Source organism: Terrapene carolina, unplaced genomic scaffold, assembly GCF_002925995.2.
Source record: "Terrapene carolina triunguis isolate 2854851 unplaced genomic scaffold, T_m_triunguis-2.0 Scaffold58, whole genome shotgun sequence".
Taxonomy (NCBI): domain Eukaryota; kingdom Metazoa; phylum Chordata; order Testudines; family Emydidae; genus Terrapene; species Terrapene triunguis.
The window spans coordinates 103,234,133-103,260,092 of NW_020664409.1; the positions used below are offsets into that span (position 1 = coordinate 103,234,133).

Sequence of the window (25,960 nt, forward strand, 5' to 3'; positions counted from 1 at the left end):
AGGAGCAGAAAAGCTTAAACCACGTGGCTCACTGTTATTAGGCTATTGAATCCTGTTGCTCAGCCATGTTAAACTATGTTTGGGGCATTTGCGTTTGAGCTCTATTTCATACAGATCCCTAAGGGTATGTCTACACCCAGCCGCTAGTTCGGCGGCTGGGAATCGAAGTTCTGGGTTCGACTTATCGCGTCTTGTCTGGACGCGATAAGTCGAACCAGGAAGTGATCGCCGTCGACTGCAGTACTCCAGCTAGACGAGAGGAGTACCGCGGCGTCGACGGGGGAGCCTGCCTGCCGCGTGTGGACCGAGGTAAGTTCGAACTAAGGTACGTCGACTTCAGCTACGTTATTCACGTAGCTGAAGTTGCGTACCTTAGTTCGAATTGGGGGGTAAGTGTAGACCAGGCCTTAGTCTCCCTCTGCTCTCTATTTCAGGTGTTTGTAGTATCTTATAAAGAATTATGTGCCTTCAAAGGGCAGAATCTGAGTTTGAAGTGTGTCACAAACTGACACAAACTATTTTGTTTTCAGTCAGTTCAACATCAAACAGCAACTTCCTATGGTGCCACATTTCCTCATGACAGCTATAGGTTGGGCAGCAGATAACCCCTTTGGGCCTGTCCACATGTCCCACGATGCACCCACAATCATATGAATCCCATGATGCACCACATAGCTCAGTCAGAGTGAAGACTTTGTTGCATCATGGGAGAGGTAATCCAGCCAGGGAGCCTGGCCGATTTGGGAGAATGGGTGGATGACATTCCCACAACTAGAACTCCCAGGAGGCAATGCATTGCCATACGGAAACTTTAATGTTGAATTGATTTGAAATAAAAAGTTGTGTGTCAGTTTAATAAACCAAACTATTTTTATTTGGATCAAAATGGCCTGAAGGAAAATCTTTCATTTCAGTTCTCCCAATGGAAAAAAAAATCATAAGATTTAGACCATTTTTATTTTGTGAAAGCTGCATTTTGCATCCAAAATATCATTGTGATGCAAAGTTCCCGAGCAGCTGTAGTTGTTACTAAGGCCAACACTGTTCTCTCTCAAGATCTTGGGCAAAAATAAACTCTGTTGTCCCTATAAATGTACAAAGCCATTTCATTTATCTCTGCATACCTCCCCTCTCCACTACCTGTACCATGTAGGAAAAATCAGTGCCCTCAGGAGATCCGCCTGCCTTTCTTCTAGGCTCTTCCAATGTTCATTCTCATGTTCTCTCTCTCGTCCTCTTTCCTTCTAGAAATCGCAGGAACATCTCCACTTGCATCCCCACCCCTCGACGCACACATAAATTGAGTTGGAAACTGCCGAGTCTCATCCAACTGCACCTATTTTTCTCATTGGATTGTTCGCAGCTCTGGAGGGTTTTTATCCCCATCGAGCAGGCTAGAAACACTCTGTTCTAAAAGTACATTCGGTACTGGAGATTAAAGTCCTCGGTTGACCACAGAATGGATGCAGCACCAGGAGCTGCATTGCAAGTTCCCCTGACCCTGCCTTCACCAATATAAATAAATCCAGATTTACAGGAACCCCTTTCTAGGTGAGTTCAATCTCCCTTGCCCATTCCCTTGGCCTCTCTGTGAAGACAGTTAACAACACAGCCAGTTGTAATGTCTGTGTAACTCATCGGTTAGTGTGTGTAACATCTCCCCCCATCTGTGCCCTATCCATGGAGAATATGGTTCTGTTACAGCCCGGCTACAGGGCTGGTCTCATTCGCTCAGCCTTTCAAGGTCCCTCCTTCATCCCCCATATGTCGGCCAAGATAAGCGCCTGTCATTTCTGTTATATGGGTGACTGCCTGCTAGCAACAAGGCGGAGATAGCCACGTTATTTCACATATCCTAGACATATGCCAGATGATGAGCATTTAGCCTTGCTAACATGGAACTGATTCAAAACTACTGACCGAGAACTAACAAGACTCCATATCCCATTAAACCATCCCCTTAATCATCCAGTCCCCCCCTCCAACCAAGGCAGATATTTTAAATCACTAGTGAGCTTCTGTGAAAGGCCCCTGGCAGCCAGTAGGAGCGACTCCCAATGATTGACTCAAGAGGAGCAGTGAGTGCCCCTCTGTCTGTATTTCCTCCATCATGGCAACTAATTGAGTAAGCATTAATAGTCACTGAGCTGACTGCAACAAATCCCACTGTAACGCCGCTCCCGAAAGTCCCAGTGAAATCCTCACTCAGAGGTTAGGCAATGGGAAGCAGCCAGCTACGTTCAACCCCTCAGCATCTCTTGCCCTCTTTCCCCTGCTGTACCTACCTCCTCGAAATAAATAGATAATAAAACCCAGGATTCCCCATGGAGTGCTCTAGGAGAGTCATATAACTGTCGCTCCCTGATAGGTAAAGCTTTGCACCACCCCTGCTAATAAATGGGGAGATAGGGTATAATGAAAAAGTCAAAGAGCCCGCTCACATTTTGCAGAATCACAAGCCACATGGATTTTAACCCACCAAACCTTTATCGTGCTAATTCACATGGCTCAGATCTCATCCTCTCCATTCTTCTCCCTCCCCTTCCAGCAGGAACCCTGCCTCTCTACTGCTCCCTTCCTCTCACAACATAGGAGACCCCTCTACCCAGACTGCTTAGCCATGCCCCCTTCACACTGAGCACTGCAGTGTGCACCTACCCCCTTTGCAGTGGCCCGGAGCTTCCCTTTGCTCAGCCACCAAACTTCATACCGTTATTATTAATGGTGTTGATTTACAGACGTGTCTAGGGATCAACTGCAAATGGGGCCTCAATTGTGCTAGTAGCTGTACACACAGAGTAGAACACAGTCCCTTCCCTCGAGAGCTTACAGTCTAAATAACCAGCATGAAGCACGGTTCCATGCCACAACTTTCCCCGTGCTATATTCTGGCCTGAAGCGAGGGTGGGAACCACAAGCAGAGGGAGATTTTAAGTGCACAAGGCAGACAGGTTTGGGCGGGGATGTCTTAGCAGCTGGGGCTCACCACTGGAAAGAGTCCTGATCCAACTACATCTCACAGTGACCAGAATCCCTCTCTCGATGGAAAAGCATCCTATGGTGGAACTAGCCCATCACTAACGAACGCTGCGGAATTACTGAATGTCCTAAGGGACAGGTTCTACCACCATTACATGCATTTAGTATTTTACTTTGTAGCTAGCACCACTATCTTCAATGGGATTGCTCACAGAGCAAGGTACTAGACAAATTAGAGGACTGGGCCAAAAGAAATCTGATGAGGTTCAACAAGAACAAGTGCAGAGTCCTGCACTTAGGACAGAAGAATCCCATGCACTGCTACAGACTAGGGATCAAATGGCTAGGAAGCAGTTCTGCAGAAAATGATCTAGGGGTTACAGTGGACGAGAAGCTGGATATGAGTCAACAGTGTGCCCTTGTTGCCAAGAAGGCTAACAGCATTTTGGGCTGTATAAGTAGGAGCATTGCCAGCAGATCGAGGGACGTTATCGTTCCCCTCTATTGGACATTGGTGAGGCCTCATCTGGAGTACTGTGTCCAGTTTTGGGCCCACACTACAAGAAGGATGTGGAAAAATTGGAAAGAGTCCCGTGGAGGGCAAAAAATTGATTAGGGGGCTGGAGCATATGACTTATGAGGAGAGGCTGAGGGAACTAGGATTGTTTAGTCTGCAGAAGAGAAGAATGAGGGGGGATTTGATAGCTGCTTTCAACTACCAGAAAGGGGGTTCCAAAGAGGATGGATCTAGACTGTTCTCAGTGGTGCCAGATGACAGAACAAGGAGTAATGGTCTCAAGTTGCAGTGGGGGAGGTTTAGGTTGGATATTAGGAAAAACTTTTTCACTCGGAGGGTGGTGAAGCACTGGAATGGGTTACCTAGGGAGATGGTGGAATCTCCTTCCTTAGAGGTTTTTAAGGTCAGGCTTGACAAAGCCCTGACTGGGATTATTTAGTTGGGGATTGGTCCTGCTTTGAGCAGGGAGTTGGACTAGATGACCTCCTGAGGTCCCTTCCAACCCTGATATTCTATGGTTCTATGATACTGCTCAGTCTGGAGAAAGGTGGTAGAAAATAGCTCTTTATGAACAGGACACCCAGAGTTAAATATAACCATTAAATATAACAGTGTTATTGTAAAGCAGAACCGGGCAAATCCCACATCCACATCCCAAAGGTATTCACTCCAATTTAAAATTAATCTTCTTCAGCGGTGCTCTCCCCACCTCCCCTTTTGTTTCACTTGCAGTAAGTATCTGCACTACTGAGTTTCAGCCACACAAATGTTGATGAAAAGCTACATTTCAGACTCAGAAGAGCAACTATTCACATACAGCGAAATTTAAAGAGGCTGGTAAATGAGCAAGAGAGGGACAGAGAGGAAGGATGGTTAGCACCCTGGCCTGGGACACGGGAGACCCAGGTTCAATTTCCTGCTCTACCATAGACGTCCCATGTGACCTTGAGCAAGTCACTCAGCTACTCTGTGCCTCAGTTTCCTTTCTGTAAAATGGGGGTAATAACACAGCCCTCCCTCAGGGGCCTTGTGAGGATAACTACATTTAATCCATTAGGTTATGGGGCAATCAGATAGCCCAATAACCAGGGTCATATAAGTACCTAAGATAGATATGACCTCACCATTCACAATTAGGACCATGCATGCCTAATTACTCTGTATCCACATCTATGGTGTTGATGACAGCGTAGTAAACAGAATACACATGATATATTTTATATGGGATGGGACACCCAATGGGGATCCAGACTCCCAAAACCCTTGCCCAGAGGCAAATATACAAGTCTGATGAGTATCTTGGACCAAATCCGTTTGGCCCACATCTGGCCTCTCTCAGGACTGGGCATGCACTTGCAAATTGTGTGTGCCAATGTAATGACACATGAATTCAATGTAACTCCTCACCTGCCAAATGAATCTGACAATAGCCTGATTTTTTTTTTTTTTTTTAAGACTGATGCCCTAAGACCTGTCTTTCCTAGAGGGGAAGAGACTAATAATTGTTTTAAAGAAAACAAATTGCTTTGCCCTGTTTATCTGCTACCTGTCCCTAAATTCGTCCCCCTTCCTGAGAGAGAGTCATAGCCTTAGCAGCTTCCTCCAGCTCTCTTCCTACTTGTAATTTACACTCATCCAATCAGGGAACAGAAACGATACTTTGTGACCAATCACAACTACACATCAAGGCCCAAATTTCAAACATGTAGCATCAAATGCTGACCGTCAACTGTTTGTGTTCAATTCAGAAAGTAAAATAAAAATTGTTAAAAGATTAAAACAATGACGAAATCTGAAGAAACTCAATCCGATAATGGACATTCCATGAGGGAAAATTAAGCCGAATCAATCAAGTAAATTATCTGAGGGAAATTACTATAGATGATAGGTACCTATATGGCCCCCGTTATCATAGTATTTGAATGCCTTGGTCTTTTCATGTATTTATTCTTGCAACAACCCTATGAGATAGGGAAGTATTATCCCAATGTTACTTACCTCAAACATATTGTCAAGTGTTAAATGTGTATAAATGTGGAGTCCAATCTCAAGCAGAACTAAGTTAATTTTTAATGATGTGAGGTTAGCCACAGTATTTTAAAAACCATTCTCCACTTGAATTAATTCCTAATTATGTTCCAAATGTTAAATGCTTCATTATTGTATCTATTATTGAGAGTCTAATTTATCCTTGACATTTCTTAAATCATTTACCCATGCTTCCTTATCCACCCACTGACTACCCTTCCTCCCATAATTTTCTCTCTCTCTCTCTCTCACACACACTTTCCTCCTGTGATGGGGTGCTCCTCCCACACCAGCACTGAAGGGGTTAAGGTGGCAGGAGAGGCCAGTTAGCCATAGGCTGCACCAGATGGGAAGCTAAGAGGCAATGATACCAATTGAAAATGGAGCTCACCTGGGGAGGAACAGGTAAGGCTTCTATCAGTATATCTACACAGCAAAGAAAAACCCAGGCCTTGCCCATGCCAGCTGACTCGGCTCATGGGGCCTGGGTTGTGAGGCTGTTTCATTGCTGTGTATATGTCTGGGCCTGGGCGGGAGCCTGGACTCTCAGACCCTGCAGGGTGGGACGGTACTGGGGCTCAGGGTCCAGCCGTCTACACAGCAGTGAAACAGCCCCGCAGCCCAAGTCCCACGAACCTGACTCAGCTGGCGTGGCCAGCTGCGGGTTTTTCTTTGCTGTACAGACATTCCCTATAAAGCCTAGGAGTTGAGGAGAGAAGAGGGGTGCAGTGAGGAAGCTTGCAGTCACACCCCCTGATACGAGGGGGGAGAGTAAGAGCCTGTAATAGGAGTATAGAAAGCAGTCCAGGCAAGGAGCAGTAAGGGCTGAGAGAATAGACCTGAATGCTGGTTCAAGCGGCCCCGAATTGGAACCCGGTGTAGGGTATGGGCCTAGGTTCCCCTTCAAGCCAGTGTGGGAATGGTGCAGTCAGCACAGTGGATATAGAGACTGCCCGAAACTGTGTGGAGACAGACTCTGGTGAGACCCCTAGAAAAGGAGGACAACTGTGACTTGGCCGGAGGACTAAGCCACGAAGGAGAGGCACTGCAGCTCCCGACCAGTCCAGAGAGGGGCCCCAGAGTGAGTGACCACCGATGGGGTGCTGACGGTGGGGAGCTAATTCCCTAGATGAGCCACAAGGAAGCACTGCTGAACAGTGAGTGGCAGGCCTCCGTACACCTGCCCAGCTGTTAAGTGTTTTCTATCAAAATATTTCCCTCCACTGCTTTATGTTGTTTATTTTACCAACAGGAAACATATGCCCCGAGAATATGTCATCCCCAGAGTCAGTGTTGAAACTAGTCAACAACAAAAATAAAATTCCTGACATCCTCAGCATTTGTTATTGACTAGCTGAAAACATCACCCTGAGCAGTTATATTTTCTGTTCCATTATAAACTAACTTCTCATTTGTTACAGGACATCTCCATAAAGAGTTATCATGCATAGCCAAATGAGTGCAGAAGATTATCAAGAACAGTTCATTTTTTTACCCTGCTTTTTGTTTGTAATACCTTTTCTTGGCAGATGTTATCCCTCCAGATGAATGGATGTTCTCAAATAACAAAATGGACATGGATTGATGGAAGAATTGATCTGCATTTGTTAATCTACTGCCAAAGCAGCAAGCACTCTAAGGAATTAAAGTGCTAAAAAAAGTCTCTGATCTAGACATACTGTACGTTCAAGCTCCACAATACAAGGATAAAGGCCAATTTTTTCACTTGTGCCCCGTGACTGTCTGCAATGTATGTACCAAATAATTTTAACACCATTGTATCCTTCTCAAAGTGGACTTTATTGTTACACAAGAGTACAAGTTTTAGCCTCGAATAAACATAAAGGCCTACATTTTCAACAGGGAGTCATGCTTTTGGCTGTCCAACTTGGGACCCCTTAAAGGGACCTGATTTTCAGAAAGTGATGAGTATCCACCCTATGAAAATCAGGCTCATTTAACAGTGTCTCAAGTTGGATACCATACCACTGTGCCTCAGTGGGTCCCAGCTGAGAATGCCAAATTCAGTACAGATTACTGAGAAACAGGGTAGACTCACCCCAAACTGGTGGTTATTCTATTAGATTATACCAAGCCAGTAACAAAAGTGAACTTCTCTATCTCCACAATAGTTAACAAGAAGTCAAAATGCAGTCTCTTTAGGCATTCCAGCCCTTGGCTCATCACCCAGACACTAGACTTCATGATGAGTGGTTACTGAAAACCAATTTCATCAGATATAGAGTCTTTCTAATCCCAACAGATCAGCCACTTAGCCAGGTCAATACATAACTCAGATTTTACCCAATAATCACGCTGATGCAAATCCTTCAGTAACTAAAGCTAAAGGTTTAATAATATGTTTTAAAAAAGAGAGTTATAAATGGTTAAGGAATCATATACATACAAGTGATTGCAAAGCCCTTGTAACAGGTTTGTAGCAAAGATAGAATAAAAGAATAAACTACTAGCTTGCAAAGGTCTCTCTAGAATCACCCAAACAGATTGGGAATCATCAAAACTCCTTGTGTAGAGCGCCCTTGTTAGTAATTCAGTCCAGGGGAATGAAGACAAAATGGAGATGTTTCAGGGGTCTTTTATATCCTCTGCCATGTGCATGGAATTTCACTGTCCCAAACAAAGACCACAGCCCCAGTTTGTGGAAAGTTACTGTCCCAAGATGGAGTCAAGGGTCACATGAGCATATCACATGTCCTTACCTGTTGATCAGAATCAAATCGAAAAACGTCTTTCCACCTACTTACTTCCTCCACTTTCTGAAACAAAATGTTGTCAACAATACATTCCAAGAACTTACTGGAAAGTTTGAGTTTTGCTGTTACTTTTCCAACAGATGTCTGGGTACTTAAAGCCCCCCCCATTTCTACCAGGTCTTGCAGTTTTCATATTTCTGTTTTTTTGTTCTACAAATGCCTCCTCCACCATCTCTACCTGATTTGGTGGTACATAGTAGACCACTACCGTGATGTCGCCCCTATTTTTTACCCCTTTTATCTTTACCCAGGGACTTTCAACTGTTCTGCCTCTCACCTCCTTCTGGACCTCGGAACAAGTATATACTATTGTCAAGGCTGTATCCCCACTTTGAACTTTAGGGTACAAATGTAGGGGCCTGCATGAAAACTTCTAAGCTTAACTACCAGCTTAGCTCTGGTCCCGCTGCCACCATTCCCAATGGATTCCCTCCCTGGGAAGCCTTGAGAAACCTTTCACCAATTCCCTGGTGAATACAGATCCACACTCCTTGGATCTTAAAGCAAGGAGAAATTGACCCTTCTCCCCTCCTTCCTTTCACCAACTCATGGTGAATACAGATCCAAACCCCCTTGGATCTTAAAACAAGGAGAAATTGACCCTTCCCCCCTCCTTCCTTTCACCAACTCCTGGTGAATACAGATCCAAACCCCCTTGGATCTTAAAGCAAGGAGAAAGCAATCAGGTTCTTTAAAAGAAGGCTTTTAATTAAAGAAAAAGGTAAAAATCATCTCTGTAAAATCAGTATGGAAAATAGCTTTACAGGGTAATCAAACTTGAAGAGCTCAGAGGACCCCCCTCTGTCTTAGGTTCAAAGTACAGCAAACAAGGATAAACACTCTGGTAAAAGGTACATTTACAAGTTGAGAAAACAAAGTAAAACTAAGACGCCTTGCCTGGCTTTTTTACTTACAAGTTTGAAATATGAGAGACTTGTTTAGAAAGATGGGGAGAACCTGGATTGATGTCTGGTCCCTCTCAGTCCCAAGAGCGAACAACCCCTTAAAACAAAGAGCACACACAAAAGCCTTCCCACCCCCCCCCAAGATTTGAAAGTATCTTGTCCCTTTATTGGTCCTTTGGGTCAGGTGTCAGCCAGGTTACCCGAGCTTCTTAACCCTTTACAGGTAAAAGGATTTTGGAGTCTCTGGCCAGGAGGTATTTTAGTACTGTACACAGGAGAGCTGTTACCCTTCCCTGTATAGTTATGACAACTATTCTTACTGAATGAAAGAACTGTCAGATGAAAATGGTTGGACATATTCTGAAAAAAGAAAACCCTGATATCTTTGGGGTTTAGCCAAACTTTCAGTGTTTACCAGGCATGAATTCAAAAGCCAGCTCACTGTCCCAGCCTATAACACTAGCAATTCATCATTACAAGATGTTTTTCAAAGCACTTGACATTTAACTAGAAGGAGTTTTACCTGTTTTTTATTAATACAATATATAAAATAAAAGCTTGCTAAATAATATCGCAGGAAGAGGGTCTCAAGTTAAATTTATTATACTCAGGAACATGAGAAAGGCTTTGATCACTGTCAAGAAAGCTGATAAAATTTTCAGTTCAACAAAGCATAACTGACCTACCGAGTATCTGCACCTTTGGGGAGAATTTCAGTTGAAATGAATAGAGAGAATCTATACAATAAATAGGTGCTTCTAGATTACCAGAATATCGGTGTCCTTATTTAGGAGCCAACATATGCTCGCTCATAGGTTCCTATCTTTGGAGACCCAAGTCTGAAAAATTGGCCCACAATTATTTGTGTTTTAGGAATACTGTTGAGAGTTATAAAAATCATTAAAAGTGTGAGACGCTTTTTCTTAAAACTAGAAATATTTTAACACACCATTACATAAATATTTTATTTTCAGGATGTGTGTAAGCAGATGCACAGTAACTATCCTGAGCAAGGTCAAAGGTGCACTTGGTGCAGGAACCAGGGTGGTGAAGGAAAAGGAGGTGTTAAGCCCCAAACCACCCTACAGTCTGCTCTAAGCGATGCTAGCTGGAGCAGTTACCTAAGGACCATTGCATTGGCTGTGGATTGCCAGGAGACAGGGTATATATAATGACTCCATTCCTTCCATCCAGGAAAGGCCAATGTGCCAGGGGGTTGCGTGAGTGGGGTAGAGGAGGCTATACAGCTTTACGCCACCTGCAGAGGTCCCCGCCCCCATCAGAGACTCTTTGGCTACCACGGAAGGAAAGCTCTCTTCTCTATTTGTGCCCTCTGAACGGTGCAAAGGGGCCCAGGCCCAGGATCTGGCCAGCTGTTTTTCTTAACAGCTCAGCCTATATTTAAATGCTCCATTTGTTGCTGGGGTTTGTGCAGCTCTCTCCCCTGAGATATGTGCAGCATGTAACAACGTAACAACACAGTCTGAACACAGATAACTTCACATGCCTCAATTAGTTAGCAGTTGTGAAGTGCTTTGGAAAGGAAAAGTGCCAAGTAACTGCTAAGCAGCAGTATTATCCTCACATACCAACTCCAGGAATAGCCTCAAATTCCACCGCAATTGCTTGCGCGGAGCACAGGTTCTCTCTGAAGCACTTCAGAATTATTTCATTACCAGTACTGCTCATTTAGTTACAATCATCAGCGCCATTTCTCTTCCCAGTAAGAATAACTGCACTGACTGCTTGTGTTGGTGTTGTGTTTCCAGCTTGTTCCGGTTAAGCTTAATTTTTAAAAATGTTTCACTTCACTTTAAGTAACAATATGTTGCAGCACATAAACAGGGATCATTTTATGAGCCTGCTGGCTTGGCATCACCTCCCGTCCCCCACGCACACCGTGATCCCCAAATGGGGACACACATACATTCTTGTAATTCTACAAAGTAAGAGCTAGAGCTAATGTTCAAAGTGTAACTCTGTAAAAATGTAAATCATATTAGGTGAGCCTGAAGCTTCTTTCAGACTCAATTCACTCAGGATGCCATTAAAGCAGCAGCGTAAATGTCACTTGGATTGTGGTGGTCTTTTTATTTTCCCTTACAGGAGGAACCATCTTGTTGCTCAGGGAGCAGAGTTTGGTCTTTGGTCAGCCAATTACAATGTCAAGCTGGCTTTCTTAGGAGAGCGTGTGCTTTCCAACAAAAGCTTTCAGAAAGGGTGGCTACTTTCAGCTTTTCCAGCATGGTTTACCAATGAGAGAGAGTTTGTTTAATAAAGCAGCAAAAACCCGTTATACTTTGCAACTTAAATGTAAGGATCTCAAACCACTTAGACAATCAATGAGACCTCAATAGCTAGCAGTACTGCTAATCTGAAGCTTTCAAAATCACAAGTCAGCCCCTCCAAAAATCACAAGATTGGCTTAAAAATGTGATTTTAAAAAGTAATAAATCTGGGGTCCTTTTTTTCCCCTGCCTTCTTGGCTCACAGTTGCAAGGTTCTCTTTCAACCACGAATGCTAAAAAACTTACTTTAAAAAAAATGAAAGCTGAGATTTACACATAATCATCTGATGCCAGGGGCTGGGGCTTTAAGAAAAGTACCATGCAAAACCTGCATTAAAATCACAAGCGTTGGCTTGTGCTGAGCTCCAGTACAGATGCCTCACTCTTTAACTTAGGTACCCAAATTTGAAAACATTTGTTTAGGGGCCTGCCTGAGCTTTTGAGTTGCTGAACGCACAGACCCAAATCACAAAGGGCCTGATCCAAAGTCCACTGAAGTCAATGGGGTTTGAATAAGGTCCTAGTGGTCTGATTGCCAAAAGGAGCTAAGCACATGTAGTTTCCATTGGCCTAGTGAGTGCTCGGCAGCTTTGAAAAATCAGGCTACAGGAGCACTGGAAAGCTACTAGTACTCTCTCCAATATTAGTTTATTCAACTAGCATCATCACCCACAGGTAAGTTTGATGAGCTCACTAATGCATCTAACTCCCTTTACTTTGGGATTTTAAAATACCATGAATTTTATAAGGCACTCTAGTGGCTAACTTTTTATTAAAGATACACAGAATTGTTAACCGCTGCTTTCTTATTCTATTCTGTGTGAGTTCTTATACCATGTTCCTCACCGTAGCATCTGAGCGCCTTCCAGTAGTGCATTAAGCAATGTAACTAACATCGGTCCCATGTTTGTTGTGTCATCCTCTCCACAGGGGGAAAAGCATGTGCAGTGGAGTGCTCTGGTTTGGTTCGTTTTACACACACACACACACACACACACACACACACACACACGTCTTTAGATTAGAGAAGGCAGGTCAAGAAGGCCTGGCACTTGGAGTGGAAGGTGGTGAGGTTTGTGATGTAGTGGTGAGGAAGTTCATTCCACAGTCTTGAACCAGTACCTGACAAGGTTCTGTCTCCTGCACAAAACAAGATTTACTCTTATGGTAGAAAGTTGACGTTGTCAACCGTCGTCTTAATCCCAGAGCTTTCATTTATTTTTATTTTTTTAAAGATAACCTGGGTCCAAGCCATTGGAGCACTTTTGAAATAAGGACCAAGACTTTGAACCTGATTCAATATTCTAGGGGCAGCCAGCGTATGGAACGGAAAATGGGTCTGATGTGGCTCAGAAGATGTGCCACGGTGTTCTGTACCAGCTGAAGTTTTTTTAAGTGCTGAAAGCTTTCTGCCCAAGAAGGTTACATTGCTGTAGCCCAGCCAAGAGATGACAAAGGAATGAATAACTGAGGCCAGGTCATCATTTGCCAGGAAGGGATGGGACGTTTGTGTTCTGTGCTGTGTGTTTTTTATTAGTGACGGTGGTGGTGAAGAAATGCACCTTGCACTAAGAACACAAAGTGGCATGGTGTGTCCTTGCCCTGGACCTCTAAGGGCAATCTTTTCCATATTCTGGCCTCGTACCATTGAGACCTCTGAAAATAACATTTGAGACCTTGAACTTGTAGGGAGCTAGTGTGACAAGCAGAGGCTGGGTCCAACGTGCTCAAGGTGGCCTATGTTGCTAAGGAGATGTGCTGCTGGATTCTGTCCTAAGAGCTGATGGCTTCAATGGCCAAGTAGATCACACCACTGCAGGTAACACGCATGCATTCTTGAGGCTAAATCATCTGCCAAGATGGGATACAGTCTCCTAGCGAGTCACAGATGAATGTGTTGCCTGTGGCTGATACTTGCCACTGTCACAGATAGCGTGCTGAACAGTATGGCCCACTGGTCAGACCCGGGATGGCAGTCGTCATATTAATTATGTAAGGAGCCAAACTACAGCTTTGCATTGGGTCCTGATAACATCCCCCTCCCCCGCCCGCCAAAAAAAAAGAATGCTTCATCATAACGCTTCTCTTTGTTTCTCAAACGTTGGCCTTCAGTTCTAGAAGTCAAGGGACTAATTGTGAATTAATTCAATCATTTGCCCTGACCATTCCTTTCATGTTCACTGTGTTTTAAAAATACATCAGTGTCAGAATTCCAGTATTATCAAGGCACCCGCTCACCTTTCCTGTGACCTTTGCTTCCCCCTCAGTCACTCAGAAAGTTATTTATACTGTGGCTATGCCAGTATCGGGGGGGGGGGGGGTTAAGTATGGAAATCCATCAAATAGGTCTTAAAACAGTTCAAGAATAAAGGTGCAGAAGGATTGCTTCTGACAGAACCAGACAAATCAATTAATTGATCTCTAGCAGACAGGGATAATTTTATTTCCTAGTCTATTAAAGAAGATCAGAATTGGCTAGCTAATTTTACTAGAGAAATATCTGTCACCAGTCATTAAGCAGCAGATGATGGAGAGAACTCGGATGGAGAAACTAAAAACTGCTTTTCCGTCTAGAAATTGCATTACTTATTACTCAGCCTTTAGAACTCTAGGTTCAAACATCAGCACGAGTCTTTTGTTTCAACAAAAAGTATTTTTCTCTCCACAATAGTATTGTCTACAAATCAACAATTGACCATTCATGTCTATAAATACTGACACTTATGTTTGTGCCATTGAGTAAGAGAACATTAGTATTAATTGCCAATATCTCACCAAGAAAAAACACTTGAAGCATGTAACCTATTGATGACTGGTCCCCAGTACACAAGCCTGGAACACAAAGAATCCTGATTATTTTCTATTTAGACATTCTTGATCATCCAGGCCACTTACTGTAGTTTTGAATGTTAACCATTTATTTAGGGAACTGACAATTTTGACTACTTAATGGAATTTGATTAACAACAGATGCCTTTGGGCTTTTGTGGGGAAGGGCCTACCAGAACCCTCTTGGTTTGTCCTTTGGAAATTATTTGTATTTATTTAAGCTGTTGTTTCTAAAGCACTCACTGTTGACCTAACTCTGCTCACATTGAAGTCAATGACTTTCAGAGGAGAGTTGGGCCAACACTCAGCCCTTTAGAAAATCATAAGAACAAAAGAACGGCCATACTGGGTCAGACAAATGGTTCGTCTAGCCCAGTATCCTGTCTTCTAACAGTGACCAGTACCAGATGCTTCAGCAGGAATGAACAGAACATGGCAATTATGGAGTGATCCATCTCCTGTTGTCCAGTCTGAGCTTCTGGACATCGATAGCTTAGGGATGCCCAGAGCATGGGGTTGTATCCTGGACATCTTGGCTAATACCCATTGATGGACCTAACCTCCATTAATTTATCTGATTCTTTTCTGATCCCACTCATACTTTTGGCCTTCACAGGATACCTTGGTAACAAGTTCCAGAGGTTGATTATGTCTTGTGTGAAGAAGTACTTCTTTATGTTTGTTTTAAACCTGCTGCCTATTAATATCATTGGGTGACCACCAGTTCTTGCATTATGTGAAGGAGTAAACAATACTTCCTTATTCACTTTCTCCACACCACTCATGGTGTAATAGACCTCTATCATATCCCCCCATAGTCATCTCTTTTCTAAGATGAAAAGTCCCAGTCTTTTTAATCTCTCCTCACATGGAAGTTGTTCCATATCCCTAATCATTTTTCTTGTCCTTCTCTGTAATGTTTCCAATTATAATATATCTTTTTTGAGATGTGGTGACCACAACTGCACTCAGTATTAAAAGTGTGGGCGTACCATGGATTTATTTAGTGACATTATATTTTCTCTCTTATTCCCTATCCCTTGCCTGATTGTTCCTAACATTGTTAGCTTTTTTCACTGCCACTGCATATTGTGCAGATGTTTTCAGAAAACTATCCACAATGACTCCAAGATCTCTTTCCTGAAAGGTAACAGCTAATTTAGACTCCATTATTTTGTATTCATAGTTGGAATTGTGTTTTCCAGTGTGCATTAGTTTGCACTTATCAACATTGACTTTCATCTGCCATTTTGTTGCCCAGTTGTCCAGTTTAGTGAGATCCCCTTGTAGAACATGTCACCTCAGGACGAAATGCAGAGACAAAATTTCTCGATACTTTAAATGACTGCTTCTTGGAGCAGCTGGTACGGGAACCCACAAGGGGAGAGGCAACTCTACATTTCATCCTGAGTGGAGCGCAGAGCTGGTCCAAGAGGTAACTATAACAGGACCGCTTGGAATATTAGTGACCATAATATAATAACATTTAACATCCCTGTGGTGGGAAGAACATCTCAACAGCCCAACACTGTGGCATTTAATTTCAAAAAGGGGAACTATGCAAAAATGAGGGGGTTAGTTAAACAGAAATTAAAAGGTACAGTGACTAAAGTGAAATCCCTGCAAGCTGCATGGGCGCTTTTTAAAGACACCATAATAGAGGCCCAACTTAAAAGTATACCCCAAATTAAGAAACACAGTAAAAGAACTAAAAAAGAGCCACCATGGCTTAACAACTATGTAAAAGAAGCAGTGAGAGATAAAAAGACTTCCTTTAAAAAGTGGAAGTCAAATCCTAGCGAGGTAAATAGAAAGGAGCATAAACACTGCCAAATTAAGTGTAAAAATGTAATAAGAAAAGCCAAAGAGGAGTTTGAAGAACGGCTAGCCAAAAACTCCAAAGGTAATAAAATGTTTTTTAAGTACATCAGAAGCAGGAAGTCTGCTAAACAATCAGTGGGGCCCCTCGATGATCGAGATAGAAAAGGAGCGCTTAAAGATGATAAAGTCATTGCGGAGAAACTAAACAAATTCTTTGCTTCAGTCTTCATGGCTGAGGATGTTAGGGAGATTCCCAAACCTGAGCCGGCTTTTGTAGGTGACAATTTGAGGAACTGTCACAGACTGAAGTGTCACTGGAGGAGGTTTTGGAATTAATTGATAAACTTAACATTAACAAGTCACCGGGACCAGATGGCATTCACCCAAGAGTTCTGAAAGAACTCAAATGTGAAATTGCGGAACTATTAACTAGGGTTTGTAACCTGTCCTTTAAATCGGCTTCTGTACCCAATGACTGGAAGATAGCTAATGTAATGCCAATATTTAAAAAGGGCTCTAGAGGTGATCCCAGCAATTACAGACCGGTAAGTCTAACATCAGTACCGGGCAAATTAGTCGAAACAATAGTAAAGAATAAAATTGTCAGACACATAGAAGAACAAAAATTGTTGGGCAAAAGTCAACCTGGTTTCTATAAAGGGAAATCGTGTCTTACTAATCTATTAGAGTTCTTTGAAGGGGTCAACAAACATGTGGACAAGGGGGATCCAGTGGACATAGTGTACTTAGATTTCCAGAAAGCCTTTGATGAGGTCCCTCACCAAAGGCTCTTACATAAATTAAGTTGTCATGGGATAAAAGGGAAGGTCCTTTCATGGATTGAGAACTGGTTAAAAGACAGGGAACAAAGGGTAGGAATAAATGGTAAATTCTCAGAATGGAGAGGGGTAACTAGTGGTGTTCCCCAAGGGTCAGTCCTAGGACCAATCCTATTCAACTTATTCATAAATGATCTGGAGAAAGGGGTAAAAAGTGAGGTGGCAAAGTTTGTAGATGATACTAAACTGCTCAAGGTAGTTAAGACCAAAGAGGACTGTAAAGAACTTCAAAAAGATCTCACAAAACTAAGTGATTGGGCAACAAAATGGCAAATGAAATTTCATGTGGATAAATGTAAAGTAATGCACACTGGAAAAAATAACCCCAACTATACATACAATATGATGGGGGCTAATTTAGCTACAACAAATCAGGAAAAAGATCTTGGAGTCATCGTGAATAGTTCTCTGAAGATGTCCACGCAGTGTGCAGAGGCGGTCAAAAAAGCAAACAGGATGTTAGGAATAATTAAAAAGGGGATAGAGAATAAGACGGAGAATATATTATTGCCCTTATATAAATTGATGGTACACCCGCATCTTGAATAATGCATACAGATGTGGTTTCCTCATCTCAAAAAAGATATACTGGCACTAGAAAAGGTTCAGAGAAGTGCAGCTAAAATGATTAGGGGTTTGGAAAGGGTCCCATATGAGGAGAGATTAAAGAGGCTAGGACTTTTCAGCTTGGAAAAGAGGAGACTAAGCGGGGATATGATAGAGGTATATAAAATTATGGGTGATGTGGAGAAAGTAGATAAGGAAAAGTTATTTACTTATTCCCATAATACAAGAACTAGGGGTCACCAAATGAAATTAATAGGCAGCAGGTTTAAAACAAATAAAAGGAAGTTCTTCTTCACATAGCGCACAGTCAACTTGTGGAACTCCTTACCTGAGGAGGTTGTGAAGGCTAGGACTATAACAGCGTTTAAAAGAGAACTGGATAAATTCATGGAGGTTAAGTCCATTAATGGCTTTTAGCCAGGATGGGTAAGGAATGGTGTCCCTAGACTCTGTTTGTCAGAGGGTGGAGATGGATGGCAGGAGAGAGATCACTTGATCATTACCTGTTAGATTCACTCCCTCTGGGGCACCTGGCATTGGCCACTGTCGGTAGAAAGGATACTGGGCTAGATGGACCTTTGGTCTGACCCAGTACGGCCATTCTTATGTAATCTTCCTACGAAAGCCTTTCAGATTCTCTCCTGGTCATTTGGTACCGATTGGTTAGTGAAAAATACTAAAAAGCTTTGGACATAACTAGCTTGAGCAATTTTGTTTTGGCTGCAAACTTTGCCATCTCCCTCTTCACCCTCTTGTCCAGATTATTTATGAATACAGCAGAACCTCAGAGTTATGAACGCCTCAGGAATGGAGGTTGTTCATAACTCTGAAATGTTCGGAACTGTGCACAAAACATTATGGTTGTTCTTTCAAAAGTTTACAACTGAACATTGACTTAACACAGCTTTGAAATTTTACTATGGAGAAGAAAAATGCTGCTTTTAACCATCTTAATTTAAATGAAACAATCACAGAAACTGTTTCCTTACCTTGTCAAATCTTTTTTTTTAAACTTCCCCTTTATTTTTTTAGTAGTTTACGTTTAACACAGTCTTGTACTATATTTGCCTTTTGGGAGGGGGGGGGAGAAGGGAGGGGTCTCTGCAGCTGCCTCACTGCGTATTCCGGTTCTAAATGAGGTATGTGGTTGACTGGACAGTTTGTAACTCTGGTGTTCGTAACTCTGAGGTTCTACTAGATGTTGAATGGAACTGGTCCCAGTAGAGATCCATGGGGGACCCTGCTATTTACCGCTCTCCATTGTGAAAACTGACCATTTATTCCTATCCTTTGTTTCCTATCTTTTAACCAGTTACTGATCCATGAGAGAACCTTCCTCTTACCCCATGACTGCTTATTTTGCTTATGAGCCTTTGGTGTGGGACTTTGTCAAAGGCTTTCTGAAAGTCACAGACACTGTATCCACTGGGATTGCCCTTGTCCACATTTGTGGACCCACTCAAATAATTTTAATAGATTGGTGAGGCGAAAGTTGTGTTGACTTTTCAATAATATATGGTGTATCTGATAATTCTGTTCTTTGCTATAGTTTCAACCAATTTACTTGGTATTGAAGTTAGGGTTACTGGATTTTAACTTCCCAGATATAGATTGGGTAACAAATGCTAGTAACAATAATAGGGCTCAGATGTTCTTAGACATGCTAGCAGATGAATTCCTTCATCAAGTAGTAAGTGAACCAACGAGGGGGGATGCCATTTTAGATTTAGTGCTGGTGAGTAGTGAGGACCTCGTTGAAGAAATGGTTGTAGGGGACAACCTTGGCTCGAGTGACCATGAGCTAATTCAGTTCAAACTTAATGGAAGGATTAACAGAAATGATACTGTGACTAAGGTTTACAATTTCAAAAAGGCCAACTTTAATAAATTAAGGCAACTACTTAGGGAAGTGGATTGGGCTAACATACTTAGGGATCTAAAGGCAGATGACGCCTGGGATTATTTCAAGCAGAAGTTGCATGAGATGTCTGAGGCCTGTATCCCAAGAAAGGGAAAACGATCAGTGGGCAGGAGATTTAGACCTAGCTGGATGAGCGGGAGTCTCAAAGGGGCGATTAAGAAAAAACAGAAAGCGTACAGAGAATGGAAGAAGGGAGGGATCAGCAAGGAAACCTACCTTAGTGAGTTTAGAGCATGTAGGGATGCGGTGAGAAAGGCCAAAAGCCGTGTAGAGTTGGACCTTGCGAGGGGAATTAAATCCAATAGTAAGAGGTTTTATAGCCATATAAATAGGAAGAAAACAAAGAAAGAGGAAGTGGGACCGCTGAAGAATGTGGATGGAGTGGAAATCAAGAATAATCTAGGCATGGCACAATATCTAAATGAATATTTTGCTTCAGTCTTTAATAAGGCTAATGAAGGGATTAGGAATAGAGGGAGTAGGACAGAGGGGAATAGAGGAGGGGGGATAGACATTACAGTATCAGAGGTGGAAGCCAAACTTGACCAGCTAAACGGGACTAAATCGGGCGGACCGGATGATCTTCATCCTAGAATATTGAAGGAACTGGCGCGAGAAATTGCGAGCCCCTTGGCGACAATTTTTAATGAATCTGTAAACTCGGGGGTGGTACCGTTGGACTGGAAAATAGCTAATGTGGTTCCTATTTTCAAGAAGGGGAAAAAAAGTGACCCGGGTAACTACAGGCCTGTTAGTTTAACTTCTGTAGTATGTAAGGTCTTGGAAAAAATTTTGAAGGAGAAAGTAGTTAAGGACCTTGAGGTGAATGGCAATTGGGACAGATTACAACATGGGTTTACGAAAGGCAGGTCGTGCCAAACCAACCTGATCTCCTTCTTTGAGAAAGTAACAGACCTCCTAGATAAAGGAAATGCGGTGGATCTAATATACCTCGATTTTAGTAAAGCGTTTGATACGGTTCCGCATGAGGAATTATTGGTTAAATTGGATAAGATGGGGATCGATAGGAAAATCCAGAGGTGGATAAGGAACTGGTTAAAGGGGAGACTGCAGCGGGTAGTACTGAAAGGTGAACTGTCAGATTGGAGGGAGGTCACCAGTGGGGTTCCTCAAGGTTCGGTTCTGGGTCCGATTTTATTTAATCTATTCGTTACTGACCTCGGAACCGAATGTAGGAGTGGGCTGATAAAGTTTGCGGATGACACAAAGTTGGGAGGCATTGCCAACTCGGAGAAGGATCGGGATATTCTGCAGGGAGACTTGGATGACCTTGTAAATTGGAGTATTAGTAATAGGATGAGATTTAATAGTGAGAAGTGTAAGGTGATGCATTTAGGGATGACTAATAAGAATTTCAGTTATAAGCTAGGGACGCATAGGTTAGAAGTGACGGAGGAGGAGAAGGACCTCGGAGTCCTGGTTGATCGCAGGATGACTATGAGTCGGCAATGCGACGTGGCTGTGAAAAAAGCTAATGCGATCTTGGGATGCATAAGGCGAGGTATTTCTAGTAGAGACAAGGAGGTGCTGCTTCCGTTATACAAGGCGCTGGTGAGACCTCACTTGGAGTACTGTGTGCAGTTCTGGTCTCCTATGTTCAAAAGGGATGAACTGAAACTGGAACGGGTACAGAGAAGGGCAACTAGGATGATCCGAGGAATGGAAAACCTTTCCTATGAAAGGAGACTCGAGGAGCTTGGTTTGTTTAGCCTAACCAAAAGAAGGCTGAGGGGGGATATGATTGCTCTCTTTAAATATATCAAAGGGATAAATACCAGGGAGGGGGAGGAATTATTTCAGCTCAGTGCTAATGTGGACACGAGAACGAATGGATATAAACTGGACGTGGGGAAATTTAGGCTTGAAATTAGACGAAGGTTTCTAACCGTCAGAGGGGTGAAATTTTGGAACAGCCTTCCGAGGGAAACGGTGGGGGCGAAAGACCTCTCTGGCTTCAAGATTAGGCTAGATAAGTTTATGGAGGGAATGGTTTGATGGGATTACGTGATTCTAATCAATTAGGCAATAACGGCCATCGCTGGTAAAATGAGGGTCTGGCTAGAGAATCTTGCCTGTATGCTCGGGGTTTTGCTGATCGCCATATTTGGGGTCGGGAAGGAATTTTCCTCCAGGGTAGATTGGCAGTGGCCCTGGAGGTTTTTCGCCTTCCTCCGCAGCATAGGGCAGGGGTCGCAAGCTGGAAGATTCTCTGCGACTTGAAGTCTTTAGATCACGATCTGGAGACTTCAACAGCAGAGCTAAGGGAAAGTGGGGGGGTCAGCTTTTGTGGCCTGCATCATGCGGGGGGTCAGACTAGATGACCATATTGGTCCCTTCTGACCTTAAAGTCTATGAGTCTATGAGTCTATGAGCCTGTAATTGCCAGGATTGCCTCTGGATCCTTTTTAAAAAACAAATAGGCATAACGTTATATATCCTCAAGTCATCCGGTAGAGAGGCTGATTTAAGTGATAGGTTACATACCACAGTTAGTAGTTCTGCAATTTTATATTTGAGTTCCTTCAGAACTCTTGGATGAATCCCATCTGGTCCTGGTGACTTATTACTTTTTAATTTATGAAGTTGTTCCCAGACCACCTTTACTGACATCTGGGACAGCACCTCAGATACTTCACCTAAAAAGAATGGCTGTGGGAATCTCCCTCACATCTTCTGCAGTGAAGACTGATGCAAAGAATTCATTTAGCTTCTCTGCAGGAGCTCTGTGTTCCTTGAGTAACCCTTTAGCACCTCGATTGTCGAGTGGCCCCCTGGATTGTTTGGCTGGCTTCTTGCTACTAATGTACTTAATTTTTTTGCTAGCTTTTCTGGCTTCTGATAGTTGTTCTTGAAGTTCTTTTTTGGGTTGCCTAATTATACTTTTATACTTGTCTTGCCAGAGTTTATGCTCCTTTCGATTTTCCTCACTAAGATTTGAGTTCCAGTTTTCAAATGATGTATTTTTGCTTCTAACGGCCTCTTTTACTCGGTGGTTTAGCTATGGTGGCATTTTTATTTTATTTTTTTGGTCCTCTGTTTTTTTTCCTTCAGGGTATAAATTTAGTTTGAGCCTCTATTATGGTGTTTTTAAATAGTTTCCATGTAGCTTGCATGCATTTCTCTCTTGTGCCTATTCTTTTTAAATTTTCATTTAACTAGCTTCTTCATTTTGTGTGGCTTCCCCTTTTTGAAGATAAATGCTACTGTGGTGGGTTTCTTTAGTGTTTTCCCCACTACAACTATGTTAAATTTAATTACATGATGGTCTCTATTACCTGGTCGTTCAGCTCTATTCACCTCTGGACCAGATCTTGTGCTCCACTTAGGACTAAATAAAGAATTACCTCTCCCCTTGGGAGTTCCAGGACTAGCTGCTCTATGAAGCAGTCATTAATGGCGTCTAGAAATTTTATCTCTGCAACATATTCTGAGGGGATATGCACCGAGCCAACAGAGGGATAGTTGAAATCCCTCATTCTTGGGTTTTCTGTCTTTGTAGCCTCTCTAAACTTTGAGCATTTTACAATCACTGTCATCATACTGGGCAGGCGGTCGGTAGTATATTCCTACTGTTCTATTCTTAGTATTCAAGCATGGAATTTCTATCCATAGAGGTTCTATGGTACAGTTTGATTTATTTAAGATTTTTCCTATATTTGACTGTATGCTTTCTTTCCCATACAGTGCTACTCCCCCACTAGCACGACCTACTCTGTCATTCCTATATATTTTGTACCCCAGAATTACCGTGTCCTATTGATTATCATCATTCCACCAGGTTTCTGTGATGCCTATTATATCATCAATCATCATCATCATCATCATCAAATACCAGGCATTCAAGCTCACCTATCTTAGTATTTAGATTGCAGAGAGAGCTAAAATGCACAGAACACAGTAAACTCCTTGCAGATTAAACCATTTTGTGATTAAGTTGAATCAAGTCCCTTGATTAAAAGGCATGTGTGCTCTCTTCCTAATAGTTAGATTTGGTATAGTCAAGGCTGTTTTCGAGAATAAGGGCTCTAAACATTGTTCTCTGGGCCATGAATAGGATGAAGAGATGCAGCTGCTTTAAGTTCAGTGGAGCTATGCTGATACTCAATTGGTGCTATCTGGTCCTCATTTTTCAAGAGTGCATAACTTGGCAGGAAAAAAAAAAGTGTATTCTTGGTTCCAATCTAAAATAGGTATCTATCCAAGAGTGATTTGTGTTTTAGTTTTAATCAGCACCTACTGCTATAGATCATATGACCTTCATGCTACCTTGACTATTTCAGGGGCTTCATGGGAACAATTTTTCATGGGTTCACTGAACATTTCATCATAGTAAGACAAATTATATTCCATTTTCCGGTGGAGAAAGCTCTGATTAGCTAAACTATCCTACACCTGGAGCAGTTTCACAGTTCAGGTAACACTATCAGTTACCTGCATATCCAAGTCATCTGCCATCCACTGACATGGGGGGGGGAGGGGAGTTGCAGCTAGGTAGAGGGCATTTCTGAGTCAGTATATGAAAACTCACTGACAAAAAATAAATATCCCAGCAGACCCGCAATAGAATAGTCAATTAGCAAAAAGTCCACACCCTCAGGGCTGTCTGAACCTATCCAGTTCCACTGGTAACCTTGAGCAGACCTTCAATGTAGGTCTCTGGCCCTGATGAAAGAAATCACAGAATACACCTGTGATCTAATAATAGCCACTAGAAGCCCAGTCACCATGCAATCTTTAGAAGAGGCTACCACCATTTAGTAGCCACATATTTGCCATGCCTCTACCACCAGGCAAGGTCCAGGGGAAAAGTTAAATAAGTTTACTGGAAGTTGCCCCTACTTCTGAAGCATTGATTTTAAAACCACAGTGGGCTTATAATACATGGAGGTTAATAGAACCAAAGCTTCTAAATATTAGATACAGGATGTAACAAATACTCAGTGTTCCAATTCTAAAAGTGAATTAGTAGAGTTCCATTAAACTCCATTATAGGAAAATAGAGCAATTACATTTATGACCCCAAAGTGAACATTATTTAACATGAAGCAGGAAGGAAAAGACACGGAGCACAACTGTCATTCATGTTGGAAGATCAGAGCTAACCCAGGAGAGTTAAAGCGGTCACTGTGCCTAAGCTTAAGCAGCTGGTTAAATCCATTTGATCTAGTTTTATAAACACATTGTTTTAATAATTCAGGCAGTCAGACATTACAGATAAGAGGAAATAACATGCTTCCAGCTTCCTTGACTGCGAGGAAAGACTAATGATACCCCACCACCACCAGATTACATGAAGTATAACTGCATAAGCAGGAAGCAACTTATTTCAGAGTCTAGGTCCTTTCCTTAAATGGGCATGATACAAGCAGCTAAAAACTAATGGAAGCTCCAAACTCACCCTCTCTGGAAGAGATCCACATTGTGGAATTTGTGTAGTTCCACAGAAAACTCGACCGTTCCCTGTACCTCAGACATGATCTTTTCAGGTCATCACCTAAATGACACACAAACAGGTATTTTAAACATGCTGAACAGTTTGCTTAGTAACAAATTCACTTAAGTTCCTACATCTTGCTTCAGCACTTTGGGCTTCATCCATGACTCAGTGAACTCAATGGGAGTCTTTATACTGAAATCAATGGACTCTGTTCAGGCTTTTTATTGATAACAGCCCTATCCAAGTCATGATTGTGAGTCATAAAAGACAAAGACAGCCTGAGGATATAGCAATAATGCTACATTAGGCTATATCATAATCATTGAAATGTACATAGTGTCCTTCAGCCTAGAACCTCCGAGTGCTTTCCAAGCTCTCTCAATGTTCCTGAGGGGAAAGAGAGATGCTGTTATACCCATTTTAGAGAATGGAAAATTCAGTCTCCAGCCAAACACCGCAGCAGTACAGAGTTCTCTTGCTCCCACCCCCTGTGCCCTCTCCCGCCAAGGCACTTATCAAAGACAAGGAAGGGAGATTTCACACGGAACAGAACTAACTCCAGAAATAATGAATGGCAGGGATTGCCACGTAAGCTCTTTGGGGCAGGAAAATTAGTCTGTATCACAGATGTCACGGACAAGATTGTGACAGGACCCCCAGGGTGCAGCCTGGGATTGTGCCCCCTTAACTCTCTCCAGGCTGGGCTGTCTCTCACAATGCCTTGCTAGTGACCAGCAGCAAACCCCTCCAGGTGCTGTGATCACTCAACACAACAGCATGTGGAGCCCCACACCCAGCTAGATTGCATGAATGCTCCCAGAGTCACTCATGAATCACCCAGAGAAAGGCACCAGAACCAAATCCCCCCAGCTTCCAGCACTGTACCTCAGGAATATACTGTCTGGCACTGCTCAAGACGAGCAGTGCAGATTCATTAATTGGTTCACCACTTCATCAATGGAAAGTGGGCCTACACCAGCCTTTGCAAACCTGACCAGATTACCAAACACTTCAGGCAAACTCACTGGTAAAGA

The 25,960-nt window shown here is 42.7% G+C and overlaps 1 protein-coding gene across 1 annotated transcript in view; it reads right to left on the bottom strand.

The window, feature by feature from the left end:
* FAM135B (family with sequence similarity 135 member B) overlaps positions 1–24,964 on the bottom strand; it is a 231,264-nt gene extending 206,300 nt beyond the window's left edge. The window contains exon 1 of the mRNA XM_026659287.1: positions 24,888–24,964. Coding sequence (XP_026515072.1) covers positions 24,888–24,964 — 77 coding nt within the window. The remainder of the gene's footprint in view (positions 1–24,887) is intronic.
* Positions 24,965–25,960: the final 996 nt, after the last annotated feature.